Source organism: Epinephelus fuscoguttatus, linkage group LG8, assembly GCF_011397635.1.
Source record: "Epinephelus fuscoguttatus linkage group LG8, E.fuscoguttatus.final_Chr_v1".
In the NCBI taxonomy this organism is placed as follows: Eukaryota; Metazoa; Chordata; class Actinopteri; order Perciformes; family Serranidae; genus Epinephelus; species Epinephelus fuscoguttatus.
This window is the reverse complement of record NC_064759.1, coordinates 9,222,552-9,240,949: the sequence shown is the minus strand read 5'-3', so window position 1 is coordinate 9,240,949 and position 18,398 is coordinate 9,222,552. Positions and strand designations below refer to the sequence as shown.

The 18,398-nt window shown below is 39.8% G+C and overlaps 1 protein-coding gene across 3 annotated transcripts in view; it reads right to left on the bottom strand.

Moving 5' to 3' along the window:
- Positions 1-1,974: 1,974 nt before the first annotated feature.
- paqr6 (progestin and adipoQ receptor family member VI) overlaps positions 1,975-18,398 on the bottom strand; it is a 40,505-nt gene continuing 24,081 nt past the window's right edge. For all 3 annotated transcript variants that reach the window (XM_049582927.1, XM_049582930.1, XM_049582928.1), the window contains exons 3-8: positions 16,265-16,392; positions 13,404-13,609; positions 10,861-10,987; positions 8,640-8,736; positions 8,036-8,180; positions 1,975-5,487 (exon numbers count right to left, since the gene is read on the bottom strand). In XM_049582927.1, coding sequence (XP_049438884.1) covers positions 5,222-5,487; positions 8,036-8,180; positions 8,640-8,736; positions 10,861-10,987; positions 13,404-13,609; positions 16,265-16,392 — 969 coding nt within the window. In that variant the 3' untranslated portion in view covers positions 1,975-5,221. The remainder of the gene's footprint in view (positions 5,488-8,035; positions 8,181-8,639; positions 8,737-10,860; positions 10,988-13,403; positions 13,610-16,264; positions 16,393-18,398) is intronic.

Genomic DNA, 18,398 nt, shown 5'->3' with positions numbered 1-18,398 from the left:
AAGGGCTCCATTTGTGGTTTCAGAATGAACCTTTTTAATAAGCACTCGAGTCTCCAGCCTGGTCAGATATGGGATAGGACTATAATAAGAGCTGGAAATGAGGCCATTTTTAAAATGGAACCACTATTAGAGTTTTGCAGCAGGAAACTTTCCTTTTTAATCTTCCACCTTGTCGTATAATGCATGTATGCAGGATATTGATTTTTTTTATGGTAATTATTTCTTCCATGATAATGTCAGCGCAGACTCATTCTGGTCTGTGTCCACCGCTAATAATAAGCCACTCTGTAGCCTTTCTATGCATCCTGTAAGGAATTAAACACGGTGACTCAGTAGGAAGAGAACTGCAAAATATGTTGAAACTATTTTAGTTAGATCGAAGCACACGAATCTATGCAACCTTTACAAAGAAGACAAGAGGTGCAACGGTGAAAAAAACTTGAGCTGGAGGTCACGGCTTTCAGTTCTGCACTATGTGTGCTGGTGTACAGTTTTACCCTTTGAACTGAGCTGTGTGCAGCCTGCAGCTTGCAAGTCCAGATAGTTTAATAGATCAAATAATTCCAAATTGTTCACTCTTAAAGCTGCTCATTGTGACGAACTGAATCTGCAAATGAGGAGTAAGAGATCATTTCACATCAGCTTTTTTGGGTGGTGAAATTCTGTAGAATGAAATCAAGTTTTTCTGCAGTGATAAGTCTTATTTTTTCATTTTTAACTCAGGATGTTGACACTCAGTTCAAGGCTGCGTTACACAAAAGCACCTTTACTCTCAGCATAGTCTTTGGGTGGGACAGAGGGGACATGTCCCCCTCACCATATCCGTACATTCACCCCCCAGTAAAAACAGAAGACTAGAACATGACTCTTGGGTGCAACAATACCTTCAGTAAAGTAGTTGGAGGCAGTTTGCAACCTCAAAAGTAACAGTTGCATTCTGCCATAAAACTGAAACATGAAGAAGACACTCTGCATGGTTGAAGCAGGAAGTACTGTGACATTTCTGCCATAACATGATGCAGAAAAGGCACACGGTGGTGCATAAAATTCAACAGAATGCAGAAAATGAAGTCTTTAATGCTCAGTTTTTGGGGGGACGACAACTCCAAGACCTCGGCTCTTTATTCTCAATGGAAAACAAGTCGAAGAATTTCAGATAATTTCAGAGAAAATCAGGTTTGAAGGCTGAAGATCTGACATAGACTACATTTTCTTGTCACACTGACCATTTCTGCTGTGTGTTTTTTTGTGAATACCTGGGTTGGGTTTCCTGCAGGTAAATCTTTGGGGATTCACACTGTTGCAATGCTGCAGCTCTTTTTTTTTTTTTTTTTGATCAGCGGATAGGTGTGATGAACTGCTCAACTCTTACTGTGCTGTTCTGCCCTCTGCTGGTCACTCACACACACTGTTCAGACTCAAAAGGTGTGACGAATCTGCAATGTCTGCCAACAAAAAGAACATATGTCCATTTTTGGGCAACATTTTACATTTCATTACCCAAAGACAATACAGTTTTTATATTTGTACAAGTATTTTGCACAGTTGTAGATACAGACATGAGGTCAGGTTGTGTATTAAACAGTAGAGCTGCAATGATTAGTCAATTAATCAACAAAAAAACAAAAATTAGCATCTGTTTTGGTCATTTTTAAAGGAAAAATAGACTTTTTTTCATATATGATAGTGAATAGAACATCTTTGGGTTTTGGAAAAAAAAGCTGTGGGAAATTAAACTTTCCCTCCTTTATTCTGGCTATTTATATACAAAACCGTTAATTAATAATGAAAACAATCATTAGTCGTCAGCATACATGTATACTGTGCTCACAGTGCTAATATAGTAATGATGTGGACAGTATATCAGCTGAAATTAGGCCGACTATAAGCTTGAGAATTTGCTGTTGATCATATTGTATGAATGTAAAAGGCAGCGCTCTGTTTTTAAGATGCTTGAAATGATCCCAGTGACAATTATTACACTTATAAAAGGCTTAATTTATTACACAAGTCTAGTAGAACAAAGTAGCAAATTACAAATTATACACAGCAAAGAACAAATACATTTTAAAAGTAGTTTGTTGTCTTTTTTTTTTAAACAGACAAGGAACAAACAGCATCATATAAAAAAAGGCACCAATGACTCTTTCAAACCCTAATTTGAATTCTTGTTGTATCAAATGGTTCGTCCCGCACTCGTCTTTGCTCTCTATTTCACCTTTTCAAACATCCTTCAATGCGCTGTGTTCTTTTTTTCCAGAGGTCGTTATAAGAAAAGTGCCCAGTTTTCCTGATAATTACAACCTGAATCTGTTTTTCCACTGAGGGATAAACCAACACGGTTTAACAGTGACCTGGTCTGGAGAATTTCTGGGCCTGGGTTGATAATTTGGTCTAAATAAATGTAAAAAAAAAACAAAACAAAATAGGCAACATCAGCATTGATCTATTTGACGTGGAAGCCTTTGCATCTCTGAGCTTCACCATCGTCAAAAAACAGTGCAGGCACCGAACGGCTGGGAATGAGTGACATGACAAAAAAAACAGCAAAAACAGCAGCTCAGAAATAAATGAGTTCCAAACTAGTTTGGGTCGATAACAAAGAACCACAACAGAAGCCAGTAATGATGCAATTCCAAGAATCAACAGGGTCGAATCGAGGAACGCTGTAAGATGATGACTGTGGAGAAAATAAAAGAATCGATCCCCGCTCGGCAGGGGTGGAGATAAAACAGAAACAGAGTTGGTGAAAAACCCCACTGAGGGTAAACACTGCTCCGTTTTGTCTGCGACATAAAGGCTGACGTGACTTTTTATGCTCTGCACACTAACCTTGAAAACATCCTAAACAACTCCCCTGCTCTAATACAAAAGTGTGTGTGCATGTGTGTGTGTGTGTGTGTGTGTGTGTGTGTGTGTGTGTGCTCACTGTGGTACTACACTTTCACTCTGCATCCAACATTTCTACTTCAGCATCCAACATGGACCTGTGACACACCTCACTCCCATAATATCACATACATTTTCCCCTCTTATTAAAACCAACGCAGCTAAAAGACGTCTGTGTGTGAGTGTGTGTGTGTTAGCCACGTCGTGTTACTGGTGGAATTAGGTGTAAATTTGTGCCGTACATGCTTTCAAACTTGCTTTACACAAATGAGCCTTTAAACTACTTGTCAAGTAAAATGAGAATAGCTGAACTCTGTACCTACAGTATGTTAGTGCTACGACAGTTTAGTAATGTGACACCCCCTTTCCCATTGAAACCAACTAAACAATAAGCACAGGCTGCATATACAGTCCTGCTACCATGATATCATCACGGAACTATCTAATGTATGCATATTATCAAGTTGTTTCTGTCCATAATTAAACCCAAAAGTTTTATTTTCTTAAAACAAGTGAAAAAAAAAAATCAGGTAATTTGACCCTTTTTTCCAGAATTTTCTGGTATTACTTCAATTAATAATCAATTGTTTTTCACTCCCTGTTTTTTCCCCAAGAAGGCCAAAATCTAAAGATACTCAATTTACAAGTATATAATATATGCATATAAGAGGCAGTAAGGAGAAAATATTTGGCATTTTTGCCTGAAAATGTGACTCCAATTATTAATTTAACATCAAGACCCTTCTGTGAATCTACTAAATTGATGAATAAACTAATATTTTCAGTTCTAATAGACTTTTTTTTTTTAAGAAAACTTTTGAAGTTATATAATCTTTTCACTTGTTTTAAGAAAACAATGAATCACAAATTTGCAATTTGTGAATTATTAATTTGTCAAGAACTGTAATAGTTACTTAAACTATGGTACTATGGGTCTCCCCGAAATGAAAAACACTCACATTCCTCTCTGTTTATGCACCTAAAAATACAATACTATGAATCTGTAATTATTATTTCAGTGGTAAATGTAACGACAGTCTCACGGGACAACAGGATAACCACAGTAAATAAGGAGTGTTACTGGTTTGTTATACTATATATGCACCATAATACTACGACACTAAAAAGACCCCCGTATTAATATAACCCCAGACTATAAGTAAACATACCCCCCGCCCCCCTCACCATATCTCCATCTTCTTAACTCTTAAGTAATAAACCACAAGTGCTGGAAATTCAACTGGACTGGGAAAAAATTGCAAAAGCTTATACAATTTAAATAAAGCCTCTGATTTTTAAGTGCTTTATCGCACATGATAAATGTTCAGGAGAGATGTGATGGAAGAACAAGAGGAAAATGGTGCCGTTTGCTCAGAACATAGAAAAATTGTTCAAGACCTTCAGGGGGCATGAGGCCACTATAGCGTTGCCGTGGAAACGCACTGTTATAAAAATGGTACCTGTCTTTTAATCACCGCTGCGCTGTAGCATTTTTTTTCTTTCTTTCCCCCTCTTCCCGTTGAGGGCAGATTGTGGGGTTCATAATAAGGCAGGCAATCAGGGAAAAAAAAAGAACCACATGACCTGCGAATCAATTCCAGTCCATGCAGAGCGGAATCAATAGGTGGATGTATAAGAGCCGGCAACTCAATCTGCATTATATTATGTAGGGCTGAATGAGGGTCGTCCACGCTGAAGACTCCTTCACGCACGGCACAACCGCACTAACCAGGTGGTCCAGTTACAGAGAATATTTTCAGTACATCCTTATTAAAGTAAAGGAGATCCTGGACTAGTACATGCAAGAAACAAAAAGCATCTTTAATTGTAAATATAATCCCTGCCACCTGTGACATTAGATGTTTCCAGTTTGAGATTTAAACTACTGTAAACATTAGAAATGAAGTGTAGGTCTACATTAAGGCACTTTTGTGTTGTGTTAACGACAGCATGCTTCCTTCAACCCAGAGCCTTTTTTAATGCACATTGAGGAACATTAAAAATAAATTAAACGGACATTTTGTACATGTTTTCTCACATTTGAGATTAATGTAACATCAGAAAAAGGCTTCAGTAAAATATGGCTGGGTCCTCAGCTGCTGTGTAAACACATGAGCGAATACTTTAGGTGTGTAACCGCGTTAAAGAGATCCTTTAGCACTGACCATGATGTATCAAAGTCTGAAAACTACTGGTGTTAAATGGGCACTGCTGTGAACTGTTAATAGTCATCTCAAACACACACTGCTGAGACTGAGACACACAAACAGCCCAAACCTTTCCTTTGGAAAGTGAGTCAGCCATTTTGTGGCTGTTGGTGGAAAACGCGCCCTCACTGCCCCTTGCACCCGCACATTGACCGTTGTGGCTGGTTGGAGGTGCGGCAGCGCTTCCACAGCAGCGGGGCGCTGAATATGACGATGATGCCCAGGTTGAGGACGAGGCTGGCGACCAGCACCCCGATGGTCCCCAGGAAGGAGGGCATCATTCCGTGGCCCAGGAGCCACGCCCGCCGTGACGTCATGTCTGCCATCACGCCCTCCATCTGGAAGTGGGTCCCCACCACGGCGCTGATGTGGAAGAGCTGGTGGCTGTGGCCTGTGTGAGGAGGGAAGACAAGATTCATTCTGTGAGACAGAAGAGGGAGGGAGCTAAAATTACTACTACCTTCACCTCAGATCTGATACTGTACGTACAATTCTATATGTAACCCCACCTAGACTGATAGTAGGAGTGAGCGATATGACCTGATATTCTTGACTATATAATAAATTAGTAAAAAAAAAAAAGATTATTCATTTAAGAAAATATAATTGCAACAAAATAAGTGACAGTTCACATGTCACCCGAACAGTTCTTCAAATATTCAGTAAAAACTAAAAGTATCTCTCATGTCTTTAGTTTGTGAACAACAACAGTAACTCAGAGTGAGACTCAGATTCTGTACACAATATTAATAGTTCAAACTAAATAAAACCTACCCCTAATTACACATTTAAACAGCTCCCAAATACAAAAATGTCCCCTGGGATCTATGTATATATATATATAAATCAACAGGTGATTTCCTTTTTTAAGTAAAATCCTAAATGATTGAGTTGGTTTTTTCTCCACCTGGACCTTTATGCTCTGCCATTTCTCCTCTAATCATCACGCTGTAACCTGTGACAGGCTGTTATGATACCACAACTATCACACATTTACATTTATGTTGTTTTTTGGTTGAGTTGTGAGCGTCACGTTGGTTTACATTACCAAAGGTTTATGACAAAATCACTTGACGACACCGACTCCCGTGTGCGCACGGCGAGAGAGGAGAGGGAGAGACGCTGTGCTGCTGCCAGAGGAGCCGTTGAATGAGTTCCCTCTGAGCGGTAAGCTGCTAAAAGAGTCTGAGAAGTCCGGGGCTGTTCATAAAACATTCAGGACGCCACAGTTTATTCCACACTACTGAGGCTGCTCCTCTTTTTGGAACCACTGCAGAGTTACTTATAATTTTGCTTTTAGCCATGCTTGTTGTTGCCGTGGGTAACAGTATGACGTCATATGCAGGATCTGAATTTTTCATATGATATTAAACATGATATCAGACACTGCGCCTCGTAACAAGAGGGTTCGTGGTTCGAACCCAGGGTGGGGGAGCCCTTCTGCGTGGAGTTTGCATGTTCTCCCCGTGTCAGTGTGGGTTTCCTCCAGGTGCTCCAGCTTCCTCCCACAGTCCAAAGACATGCAGGTTAATTGGTGACTCTAAATTGTCCGTAGGTGTGAATGTGAGTGTGAATGGTTGTCTGTCTCTATGTGTCAGCCCTGCGATAGTCTGGTGATCTGTCCAGGGTGAACCCTACCTCTCACCCAGTGTCAGCTGGGATAGGCTCCAGCACACCTGCGACCCTCAAGAGGATGAAGCGGTTAGAAGATGAATGAATGAATGAATGAATGAATGAATGAATGAATATGGCACACACCTTAACTGATAGTACTGGTAACCTCTTCTACCCCGAGGACCGACATTACTGTTTTTCAGAGGCTGTAGTGGCCTGACTTTTGGAATCCACTGGTACCAACCAAGTCATGTTAGCTTGTTAGGAAGGAGGTTAAATAACGCTCCAAAGTTTATGGCAAGGGAAAACTGGCACGGACATTTTCACAGGCATCCTTTCTCCTTTCACCTCAATATTTCTAAATGAAAATTGATTCTACAACTACCCACTGATTACAGATATGCCCACTTTATGCTCGTCCCATGTAGATTTGGGCAAAAACTGCGCAGTTTTCTGCATGCAGTACAGTGTCTCATTTTCTCCCCTTATATTTGAATATTTCTACATACTGGGATATCTAAATAGTATTGGGATTGCATAAATTGGGTATGACTGTAAAGCTAAGACTCCTGTGGATTCAATGAGCATAGACTGGATGAATGAGACTTGGGTTACACCAAATGAGTTGTGTGAAAGTTTCTAAACGGTCATTTTGAGATGGTTTTACTGTTGTTAAATGCGGCCCCCATTCACTTCAATTCATCAAGAACTTTCTTGTTTCTTTTAATGCTCCATTCATCACGGAGACATGCAAGAAAACAAAATTTTCTTCATGAACACTGAGTGAGTAACTGACATACAAATGATCATTTGGAGGGTGAAGTGTTCCTTTAAACTTTACTGTGTTTTAACTACTGTTAGTGAGCTAGCAAACCATCTCGCCTTTCTCTTCTTTGGCACAATCAGTAACAAACACAGCAGGTCTTCTTTTGTGTGTGCCACAGGTGCAGGAGATTTTTAGACAAGAAATAAAAAAACACAACCTGTTTGAAACCTTACCAGGGTAAACAACTGTCCGCTGAGCAAAGAAACTGGCAGAAAAGTTTGTGTGGAAAGTTTACACGCTATCAAATAAAAGCCTGTTTGATACTGAGCTTTGTGTCAGTTGTCCAGTAGTCAGAGAGGAAAACATTCAAGAACAGGCACAGACAAAGACAGCAAATATAAAAGTTACAGCCCCATGAGGAGGGTAAAACCTCGCTGTGAAAATGTTCTCTATAACTCTCTATCGCAACTCAGGATAAAGCATCTCCTTACAGACTTACAGTAGGGAGAGTCAAGATTTTATCATTGTATAAATGTTACAACATCCATGAAGGACATACCAAAGTAGTCGAAGCGGCCCGGGGCCAACCTCTCCGGGAGGTGGGCGGTGAACAGGAAACAGGTGAGGAAGGCGAAGAGGAGGTGATAACAGTGACTGGACAAGGCGTCGCTAGAGCTGCAGTTTCCCCCCAAGCACAGAAGGATCTACGGACATGATTGTAAAATTAAATATATTCACAACAACACTAGAAACCAACATAGTAGACATGTGGACGTAACTATTATAAACAGTAATGGTTAGAGCATTGTTAACAGCATTTTTGACCTGGTTAGGAACAAAAAGAAAGTCGTATTTGCACAAACAATCCCAGTGCTTAGAGGGATTTATTGATGGCAGCAATACATTTGTCTAAGACTGAGAAAGGAAATCAGTTTCTGGGTTACTGAGCCAAAGTCCTGCTCAAAGTATCACAGCCCGGCACTAATCAGCTCCGAGCACTTACATAATGACACAAAACAACACAGTCTGTGGCTTTTGCATAACACATCAGTTCATAGTGGAAATAAAAGATTCAAATTCAGTCAGAGAAGAATGTAAATGTGCATAAAGTCAACTTAATATGTGTTGATAAAAGCAGACCTGAAGACAAAACTGATACTCACCCTGTAAAACAGAGGAACGGTGTCAAATATAAAAGGAACGATAAACGCTCCGGTCCTTACAGCTTTACTTCTCTTTGGGAACTGCAGCTCGAGGAACCTGTGGACACAGACAGCAAGATATACATTTAGACAGCACCGTTTATATCAATGTAGGGTCAAGTTGGGTTTACTCCTCACAGCTCTGCCCCACTCATTCCCTCACAGTTTCTCCATCAACACTCAGCGACAACACAGACGTTTCATATACAAGATGTATATAACGAGGACAAAGTGTCTCTTGGTCCTTCCCTCCCTCGGCCTCTCTGTTAATGCTCTGTGTATGAATTAATAGCCTAAATAAATTAGGGCTGCCACTAACGATTATTTTCAGTGTCGACTAATCTGTCGATTATTTCTTTGATTAGTCGGCTAACCATTTCATCGAAAAATGTGTTAAAATGTTGAAAAATGTCAGTCTGTCTCGCCCAAACCCCAAAATTACGTCATCTAATGTCTTGTTTCATACTCACGCCAAAGGGTTTTAGTTCACTGTTACAGGAGAGTGTGTAAAGCTGCCAATATCTGAACGTAAGAAGCTGCAGTAAGAGTATTTTGGGGTACCTTTATAGTGCTTTTCAATGAAAAACGACTCAAACCGATTAGTCGACTACGAAAATAGTCACCGATTATTTTAATAGTAGATTAGTCATCGATTAGTCGACTAATCGTGGCAGCCCTAAAATAAATAAAAAGATCTGAATAATTTTCCAGCACTAGATTCATTTGAAAGGCCTTTTTCACTCCGCCCACAAAGATTTTTAATTGTTCCAAACTACAATGGATTTAGACCTACTTGATACTTTTATACTTATGTTGTAGTTTTGTGTCCTGTGCTGCAAACCTTTAAACCTCAACCTAAACCTCTCAACTTTAAAACGTCCCATCAGTATGTACAATATATTGGTCACAATTAAAATATATATAAATATACGTCAAACTGTCTGCTCTAAACATCTGCATATATTGATATCAATATCAGCCTTAAATATCCTGTATCAGTCGAGCTACACTTACTGCATGAGTTAGTTCTCCTGTCTCAGTGCAGCCTGCAGTGTATATCATGAAATCACTCTCGCTGCACAAGCTTGAGACTCTTTATTCACATTACTCTTTGGCCTTGGTGTCTAACGTTCCAGTGGACACTGGCAGAGCTGCATATAAGTGAAACCAGCATTTGCCTTGATACTCGTGAAAGGCAAACTGCCACTGACTCCTCACTCTCACTCAGCAGCGCAGAGGAAAACCACAGCGTTAATCAATTTCGCATTAGTTTTATACTTTAAAATACATATTGATTTAAGGACAGATAAATCTTCATAAGATGCACCAACTGAGGTCAGACTGATACATCAGTTTACTGCAGATCAGGCGATAGATAATGCAGGGAGGCAGATTTTTTTTTAACATTTGAGGGGACCTATGTTACGCATGTGATCCAGGGAGTCTTCCCCAAAAGGATATTGAGCATCAGACTTCATTTCCTGCATTGTGGTGAATATTTATGCACCAGCTTGTTCTTTTCTTGCATCAGTTTATGGTGTAAATGTCAGAGTGCTTCCTGTGTCAACCGTGCATAGTTGCTTTATCTTCTTTCTGTTTTATGGCAGATTGCAATCTCCTTTACTGGAGGCACTGCTGCACTTATGATTCACATTACAGCTGTGCATTTAATTAAAGTCCTGTTACTTTCATGTCTGTAAAACATGAAAATAACAGAATCTACACCTAAGCAATAATGGCAGCAACATGCTCAGTAACACTTGCAGCAGGTCATTCAGAGCTGCTTAGCCTGAAAGAATTTTATTTGTCTGAGTGTCAGTGGAGAGTTTAGGTGTCACATGACGGCGTAAATGCTGTTTCAGCGGAGTCTCCATCCTGGCAACACAAGTCTGAGGGCAACACTAAAACCTTCCAGGCATAAATCAGTCACATTTATATAATCAAATGCTGTTGCGTAGTGGAGATCTGTGTAACAAAAAGTAATTGTCCTGAAAGCTGTTTTCAGTCCTGTGAGCCTGTAATGTTAAAGAAATAACTCATTTTCCACCTTCTTGACAACATCTACTTGATTTTACCTAAATTCCTGAAAGCAAGAATCCCACATATGCAAAATATTCCAAAGGGAGTTTTTCACATTCTTGGCCAGAAGCAAAGAGGTGTTAGAGAAGCAGCAGGCTCTTACCTGGAATAGCAGGACAGGCTGGTGCAGAACAGTGTGTTTCCAATGGCAATGGGGACAAAATGCTGATGGAGCCAGCTGTTCACCCAGCAGTCTGGCATGACGTAGTATCCGTAGCTCATGGCACAACCTGAACACAAACACAGGACATTCAAAAAACAAGAAGTTAATTGATTTGAGAGGTTTCTTGAAACACTTTTAGCTTTAAGGATGGATTGAATACATGACGCCATATAGAACAGACTTCAAATAAAAGTTGTGCAGTAACTTAGTGGTGGAAAACTTACCGACTGAACCAATGTACTGTTTTTTATTTCCTGACTGATGTGGACTTTGTGTACTGTCATGCTGTGAGCCCCTCAAGGAAATGCATTCAATGGGCAATTCAATGTAAAACGCCCAAACTAGATACTCCAAGAGGAGCTGTGATGCAGTGTGACACTGCCAAAATCCTAAAATATACCACCTTGCACCACAGTAACTACCCCTGCTGACCTGCTACACTTGGGCCTTAGGGTCTGTTCTTTTGATTACTACTATTTACTTATTTATTTGGTCTCATTTTTGTAAGTTCGTCTGCACACGGCATTGTTTTGTCAGTTACAAAAAAGTCTTGCCTTGTGTGAAAGAACTAGGCAACATCTGGTTTCAAATTCCATCCTGAAGGACGCCAAAAAGTTCAAATATTTGAACTTCAAATGGCAATGCAGGTCTACCATTATTCTGCCGGCCTCACCTACTTTTACCATTCTGCTCTCATCTACTAAAATTATATCTCATTTGTCGTCTACCGTCTCCCTGACTCCATGTGACGGCAGCTTAAATAATTTAGAGCAAATCCTTTACAGTGATTGTATTTTTTAAGATGCAAACAATTGAATAAAATTTAAACCAAGGTGTCTCGAACACTCACTGACGAAACAAGGGTGAAGATAGGAAGAGGATAGCATAGCATCACAAATAAACTAAAATAAACAAGAGTGAACATATTAGAAACGCACCAAAATTAAAGCTATGGGTTAAAATTTTTGGAACTTAGAGGAACAACTGGGACCACAACTTGGATTTTTGTTGTGGTGGCAGAAACAATAAAACCACATAAAGATAGTGCAGTCCGTCTGCTACAGTGTGTTTCCTGATATAACCACTGGGAGGCGCCAAAGAGGGACATTTCATATTCTTCTTCCTGTTAAAATCATTTAACATAACCAGTGTCTGCAATTTCACACTTTGTTTTTAATCCTAAGAAAGCATCCGTCCACCTGGAAGCTCCTCATTAACCTGGAACAATTCAAAGCACAGATTAGACGTCGTCTTCTTCCTTGGAGAGCATCAGCTGCACTGTGTGTGATAGACTGTAAAGTTTTTTCTCCTGCAGTGAGAAAACCCTCCTGCAGCTCTTATCCCTGAAATGGACTTTTGAACATTTTAAACTGGGCAAATCTTGGCTCTAAGAAGCTTTGTGGTAGATTAAGCAGCAGTCTGCAGGGAGAGGGAGTGAAGAGGCCGTCAGTTAATGTTTGACTGCTTGTCCGTATGTGGCATATGCTGCTGGGATCATAACACATAACCTGAAATGCACACACTGAACGTACACACTGATAAAGCATACAGTAGACCCACCTTAAAACACATAAGTCTGTATGATTCTTTAGGTAAAGGGCAAACTACATAAATCTGTTTTGCATGTACGTACTCGCCTGCAAATGGGCACACAGCAGTAAGAGCAGATGCTGCAGGAAAAACACTTGGCACAAGGCCAATACCATGTTCATTCTTTGTTGAAAAAAAGAGGAGAGATACTTTTCAATGTGGTTTAACATGATATGGAAATAAGACATGCCCTCATCACATCCAGCCGACATGCGCAGGTATGTTTAGAGGCAAACAGATGCAACAGTGCTCTGTATGTTCTGCTGTATCAGGTGGATAACGGATTACAGCTCCCTAAAGGGTGTCATATCAGCGCACTTGGACATCGATGATTACGACAAAGAATATGCCAGCTTTCATCTAGAGATTATTTTAAAGGTATATTATGCAGAATAGTTGGTTAGTGTTCGTAGACATGCTCGCAAAATCGCAAAAGTACAAGTAAAAGTCGACCAAGGATTCGCTCTACTTTGGCGTTTTTATATTTGGGGCTTTGTGTTTTTGGGCGCTGCGTCTCTTGGATACCTGCTGGTTACAGTTTTGCACCTGGTTACTACCTTTCCATTAATCTCCTACCTCACCTGAGCACTGTGGAGGTGACATTTTTTTTTACTATTTTTATTCATTATTTTAAAATTAAGTTTATTTATTATTATTTTATTATATATTTCTTATAATTTTTATTATTAATTATTTTTCTGATGTCAAATATGAACCAAGTAGCATGAAGCACCAGTTGTATTAAACGCCCTGCTCAGCTTAACAACAGTTGTTAAAAAGCTCAGACAAACCTCTCATTCACCTCTGAGTTCTGCAGAAAAACAAAAAAAATTATCTGCACCAAACCTTGAACTTCTTGGATTCAGGATCCAGCACTGCGTCTGAAGTCTTACCCAGACTGTAGAGGCTGAGGGCTCCGTAGTCAAAGAAGTAGCAGATATGGCGGGACTCTGGGGACATGGTGCTGAAGGTGTGTGCACAGCTGGAGGTGAAGGGGTAAATGCAGATGAGCAGCATATACACCAGCAGGGGCCAGGTGTAGCTGTCAGTCAGGAAGTTCATGGTGGAGCAGAGGACACAGAAGCGCCACAGGAAGTACCTGCAAAACACAATTTAGTCTTATACCAGCATATTTATAATAATCAACTCGGCTCAAAACCGCTCCTCCTGTCCCAAGTTTTCCAGGGCTGTTGTACTTGGACTGAACTTGTCTCAGTCTCCCGTTTATTTGTATTTTAGCTTATCATGTTTTCAGGGATCCTGCCTCAACTTTTTTCCCACCTTTCTAAAAATCTTCATATTATGTTTTATCCACCTGTTTATTTTCCCCCCAACACTATGAAGAATTAAATCCTCATACTTTCACTAATCCTCACAAACCCCTTCATGTTTTTACAGCTGGAAAGTTACCAAGTGTTCGTTCTGCTGCAAGTTTCAGTCTTGAATACAACTAGATTTGCTCTGGTCTCAGCTACAAGCTTGTCTTTAATAAAAAGTATTCCATGCATTTTGTTTGGGAAAATGTGTGTGTGAATATGTTATGCCTGATTGTAGATTTTATAAAATGCTACTTTAAATTACAAAACCCTTGTGCACGCAGAAAGGACTGTTGATGTTGTTGTCATCACAAGACGATGATGTTCGTATCAATGATTTGTTCTATTCTGTTCTTACCCACTGATTTATTGAATTCACGTGTTTATTTTTGTTCTTCTCTTAGGTAAAGACATTTTTCCGAGTACATGAGTGCACTGTTACAAAGCTAAGAGAAGAACGCATCGTTTTTGCAGTCCACAAATTGTTATCCAATGCGAGGAAACACAAGTTTCATATCTAAGGAACATAAAAACAATGCATGAATATCATATAATCAAATTTAAGATTATCAAAATGTGTTACAGTACTTATAATGTTTGGATTTTTAAATTTGTGGCTATTAAATACTACTGATACTCTGATCCAAATTAAGACTATTGTACAGTAAGAACCCCTTAAGCACATATTAATATTTGGTAGAGATGTCTGTTTCTATGACATATTACACAGGGTATATTTAAGTTTGCACAACAGTTGCTGTATATTTTTAATAGTGTATAGTAGTGGACTGTGCTAAAATTGTGTTTATATTTACTTTATTAGTTTACAGGCATAAATTATTTTTTCTTGCACATCAGCACTTTGAAGCAGTAATCCATGCCTTCATCACATCTCGGCTGGATTACTGCAATGCACTTTATTTTGGAGTTAGCCAGTCCTCCCTTTCATGTCTCCAGTTAGTTCAGAATGCTGCATCTCGTCTGCTAACTGGAGTACGAATGAGAGAGCACATTACACCCATCCTAGCCTCCCTCCACTGGCTGCCTGTGCACTTTAGAGTTCATTTTAAGATCCTTTTATTTGTTTTTAAATCTTTAAATGGCCTTGCCCCGCCCTACATCTCTGTGCTTCTTCACCCCTACGCCCCTGCCCGGTGCCTCAGGTCAGCTGATCAGCTGCTCCTTGAGGTACCGAGGTCCAAGCAAATGCTTAGAGGAGACCGTGCATTCTCCGTTGCTGCTCCAAAAATGTGGAACAATCTACCTCTGCACATCAGACAGGCCTCCTCACTGTCTGTTTTTAAAACCCACCTTAAAACCCACTTTTACTCACTGGCTTTTAACCCAGCATGAGATCTCGTTCTGTTTTTATTGTTTTGTTTTAACTGCTTTTTATTATCTCACTGTTTTGTTGTTTTATGACCTCCTATGTACAGCACTTTGTTTCAGCTGTGGTTGTTTTAAAGCGCTTTATAAATAAAGTTGAGTTGAGTATTTACGACAGATATGGTGCTGTGAGGCACTTAAATGCGCATGAGAAGAAGAGACTGTTGACGACGTTGTGCATAAAGACGACATAAAGTCGTTTTTTAACATGTTGTGCAGTGTTTAAGTGTATAATAACAGGTAATAGTGAGAGGAATGTATAGATATAGGACATTGAGTCGGTAGTGGATCGTACAAGATGTCATTTTTTTCTTGTTTTTCTTTTTTTTTGCATTCTCAAGGCCTTGTTCATCTTTTTCCCTGCCTCGTGTGAATACTATGGATGTCCACAAAAAGAACACAAGTCAAAACTGCGACACCTTGCAGACTATGTGGCCTGAGAACTTTGGTATGTTAAAACAGCCACTGTAACTATAAAAACCTTTGGGTGATATGATGTGCATTCAGCCTTTAAATAGCGTATATACTGCTCCTAGGTGCTTTGGCCATTCAGGCCTCGTGCAGATAACACATTTTTAGAGATCACACAGATCTACAGATAAATGGCTGCTGAGCAATGTCAGAGTGCCAAGAGCACTGCTGTAAAAACTGTGCAATACTCTGGAGCCTCTACACCTGCACCTGTCCAATTCTTGGGCATGTGTCAGTGCATATGCACACGGCACAACACCTGCTCTTGTGTGGTCTTTAGAGGCACGTTCAGTATGCTAACAACAATCAGCCACGTGCCTCAAATTTATGATCAAGTCAGATTCATCATTCAGCACACCTGGGTAAAAGCAGATTTGGTGCATCTGGAATGAACTTTTCTTATTTTTTTAAACAGAAAAATAAGAGAAAACATAAGAGAAATTAAAGAGAATGTTGCTGCATTAGATCTACTGTCTCATATCAGATGTTTGGTGCAATAATAACACACCAAACTAAACAGACACATCAGATGAACATGTGACAAATTAAAAAACCCACTGGACTCATGCTTTTGTACACACCATGTTGGCAGGAAGTGGGTCCAGATGTTAACCGTCTCGTTGGTCATCTGGAAGCTGCTGAGGACGCAGTCCAGCGCCGAGCTCCGCGGGTGACGGTAACCAGAGATAATGCTATCCTCCCTGAACACCTGAGGACCAACCAGACAGTCCGGGTGAGCAATTATACTGTTCAAACGTCTGCTGGTCCCTGTAGGGAGAAAATCACTCCTCACTGGAGCATACCTTTGGAATGTATGACCTCTTACAAGAATGGAGAATAATTCTGACTGAAACTAATGTTCCGTTCTTATAGCGGGTGCTTCAGTGCAGTGGTTTGTGGCGTTTTTGTGACCATTTAAAATGAAGCGATGTCCATTTTCATGCCCTTGTCACAGGTTGCATATCTGACTTTTAAAATTCCACCATTTTTGGTTAATTTGAATAATTGTTAAAAGCCATAAAGAGCAAAATATCAAACATTTCACAAGAAAATAAATTACAGTTTGCTTCACGAAAACACAAATATGTAAATCAGAACTTGTAGTTGGATGTGCTCAGACAGAAGATAAACAAAGATGACAAAAATGTAAATATTTTCCCAAGTGGGAGGAGATCTGACATTAACTTGCCAATTTGAACACTCTGCAGTCGAGCATTTCAGTGACTGAGATTATGCTTTGCAACTTTTAAGTCTAATTTGTTTGTTTATTTGTTTGCACTGCAGCAGCAGCTATCCTTTCTGAGGTCTACACAGTTACATGGTGACAGTGCGAATTATACAGTCACACTAGACAACACAACACACTTAATAACACATCATAATGCACATGAACTTTTTTAAAGGTCTTTTAAAGCTTCATGTTTTAAGCACAAATGTCGTTAATCAGATTAAGATACTTCAACATACACTGTGTGTGACATCTCCACAGCTATGGCCCTTTAAGAATATCTCTAAAATAAATGTTTATGTTCCTGCTTCATCACTGACTGATACAAAAATGTTATTCACCCTAACCTGACTTCAGATAAGCCTCTGCCACTACTTTTTTTACTTTTACTGTTGGTGTGTGACGGTGCAGTTGGCCAGGGAAAAAAATCCTCCAGCGCACGATGGGAACTGATGTGTTTTACACAGCGAGAACAACTTGATTGGAATAAACAGACAAAGACCCGGATCATAAAACGAACAGCCCACTTATCTTTGGAAACTCAAGTATTTAAACACCACAAATACAAAATCAAGGACACTGAAACTGTTTGGAAATTGTAATATAAAACCCCTAAAACAATGACTGCTTATCACATAAGATAAGGTCACTGCTGCCATGCATTTGGGTTTGGCTTCTTGGGAACAGAAAATTGTTTGTTTACAGTGTTTAAATACTGGAAGGTATGCAGCTGAATTGTGATGAAGATGCAGAGGAAGAGCAGAAGAATGCTGGGATACCTCCTGTAAAACACATTATGGGGATGTGCTGGTATCAAACAAATAATTAAAACAGTAAATAGGACTATCACAACATTAATCCAACTTCCTGTAGTATTACTACAAGAGCTGACAGAGTAAAACTACTTACAACCATGTTCGCCTTGGATGCTATCACCCCTCCCTGACAAAACAGTTAACCATATGATGAAGCTTTGTTCAACTCACCAACATTAAATACACTAAAAATACCGTAAACAAAAGCAGATTAAAGTCCAGATAAAATGGCATTTTGAGAGCATCTAGTTTCAGTGTCGTGATGTATTTCTGAGTGAAACAGAAAAGGCAGGCAGGCTGTAACACTGTGAGGAATGTGATTTGATCATTTAAAATTGGGTGCCTCATAACAGTGAGGTTCTGGAAGTGGAAGTAACGACGGGATAGTAGTATCCGTCAGGGAGAGAGAGAGAGAGAGAGAAACAAAGTCCATCATCGCCTTCATGTAACCTTAGATGCTGTAGCAGTGCACATAATCTGGAGCCGTCACACAGATCCCACTTTCTTTAAAGTGAATACATTTTAGCCAGTAACCACGGCATTCTGGGCAAACAAATATACATCGATGTAGCGTGCTGTTGCTAGCTAGCTAGCTAGCTAACTAACTTAATTTTGGCTCTGTGCAGCGAAAAGTTGCAGATTAATTGATGGGTGGATGTCATGAGGATATAG